The sequence below is a fragment of the Trichechus manatus genome, unplaced genomic scaffold (assembly GCF_000243295.1).
Source record: "Trichechus manatus latirostris isolate Lorelei unplaced genomic scaffold, TriManLat1.0 scaffold00146, whole genome shotgun sequence".
Classification (NCBI taxonomy): domain Eukaryota; kingdom Metazoa; phylum Chordata; class Mammalia; order Sirenia; family Trichechidae; genus Trichechus; species Trichechus manatus.
This window is the reverse complement of record NW_004444082.1, coordinates 454,235-455,278: the sequence shown is the minus strand read 5'-3', so window position 1 is coordinate 455,278 and position 1,044 is coordinate 454,235. Positions and strand designations below refer to the sequence as shown.

Here is a 1,044-nt window from a genome sequence, read left to right as displayed (position 1 = left end):
CTGAGGGCACAGTCCTCCACGAGACGTCCTTCCTTCAGACACCAGCTACAGGTGTGGCGTCCCCAGAGCCACCTTCACGTCTGACCAGCTGGCGAAAAATCTGGGTTGTCTATAACCACCTTCAGCTTAATAACTTGTTAGAATGACTCAGAGCTCAGAAAGCACTATACTGATGGTTATAGTTTTATTTTAGCAAAAAGATGCAAATCAGGACCCGCCAAAGGGAGAAACAAATAAGGCAAGGTTTGGGAGGGTCCCAACACGAAGCTTCCTTGTCCTCAGGAGGCAACCCCATCCTCCCAATCTTGTCACATTGATGTGTGACAGTACACACAGTTTGTCAGCCAGGGAAGCTCACCCCAGCTGCGGTGTCCAGAGACGTCATCGAGATTTTGTTGCCTATGTATGACTGACTGAACATCGCCAGTGTGGTTGAATCCAGTCTCCAGCTCCCTCTCTTCCCTGGAGGGTTGGGCTGAGATCACGTGGTTCAAAGTCCCCACCCTCTAGTCACATGGCTGGCCTTTCTGGTGTAGCCGGCCCCCATCCTAAGACTGCAGGTGTGGGCAGCTTCACCTGAGCGGTCTTCTTAGCATAAGCTATCAGGTGTGGTCCCAGGGGTCCATCATGAATAGCCAAGATACTGGCGTCCCTCAGGAAATGCCAGGAGTTTAGGGATCACACAGCAGGAGCCAGGGCAAAGCCCATGCCTCTCTTTGGGTGAAGTTCATTCTTCACCGTTTAGTTATTAATTTTTTATTAATAGGAGCCCTGGTGGTGCAGTGGTTAAGCACTCAGCTGCTAACTGAAGGGTCGGTGGTTCGAACCCACTAGCCTCGTTCCCCGGGAGAAAGATATGGCAGTCTGCTTCCATGCAGATTACAGCCTTGGAAACCCCGTGTGGCAATTTTACCTACAGGGTTGCTGTGAACCGGAATCAACTTGATGGCAACAGGTTTAGTTTTAGTATTTGTTAATAACACTAGCAATTATATAGCCCTTTTCATAATTTAAAATGCTTGGAAGATCAGCAAAAATGGAAGA

General features: G+C 49.0%; 1 protein-coding gene across 1 annotated transcript in view; it reads left to right on the top strand.

Moving 5' to 3' along the window:
* The window catches only part of LAMA1 (laminin subunit alpha 1), a 165,786-nt gene that overhangs the window by 67,212 nt on the left and 97,530 nt on the right, over positions 1-1,044 (top strand). The window contains exon 11 of the mRNA XM_012558209.1: positions 554-606. Coding sequence (XP_012413663.1) covers positions 554-606 — 53 coding nt within the window. The remainder of the gene's footprint in view (positions 1-553; positions 607-1,044) is intronic.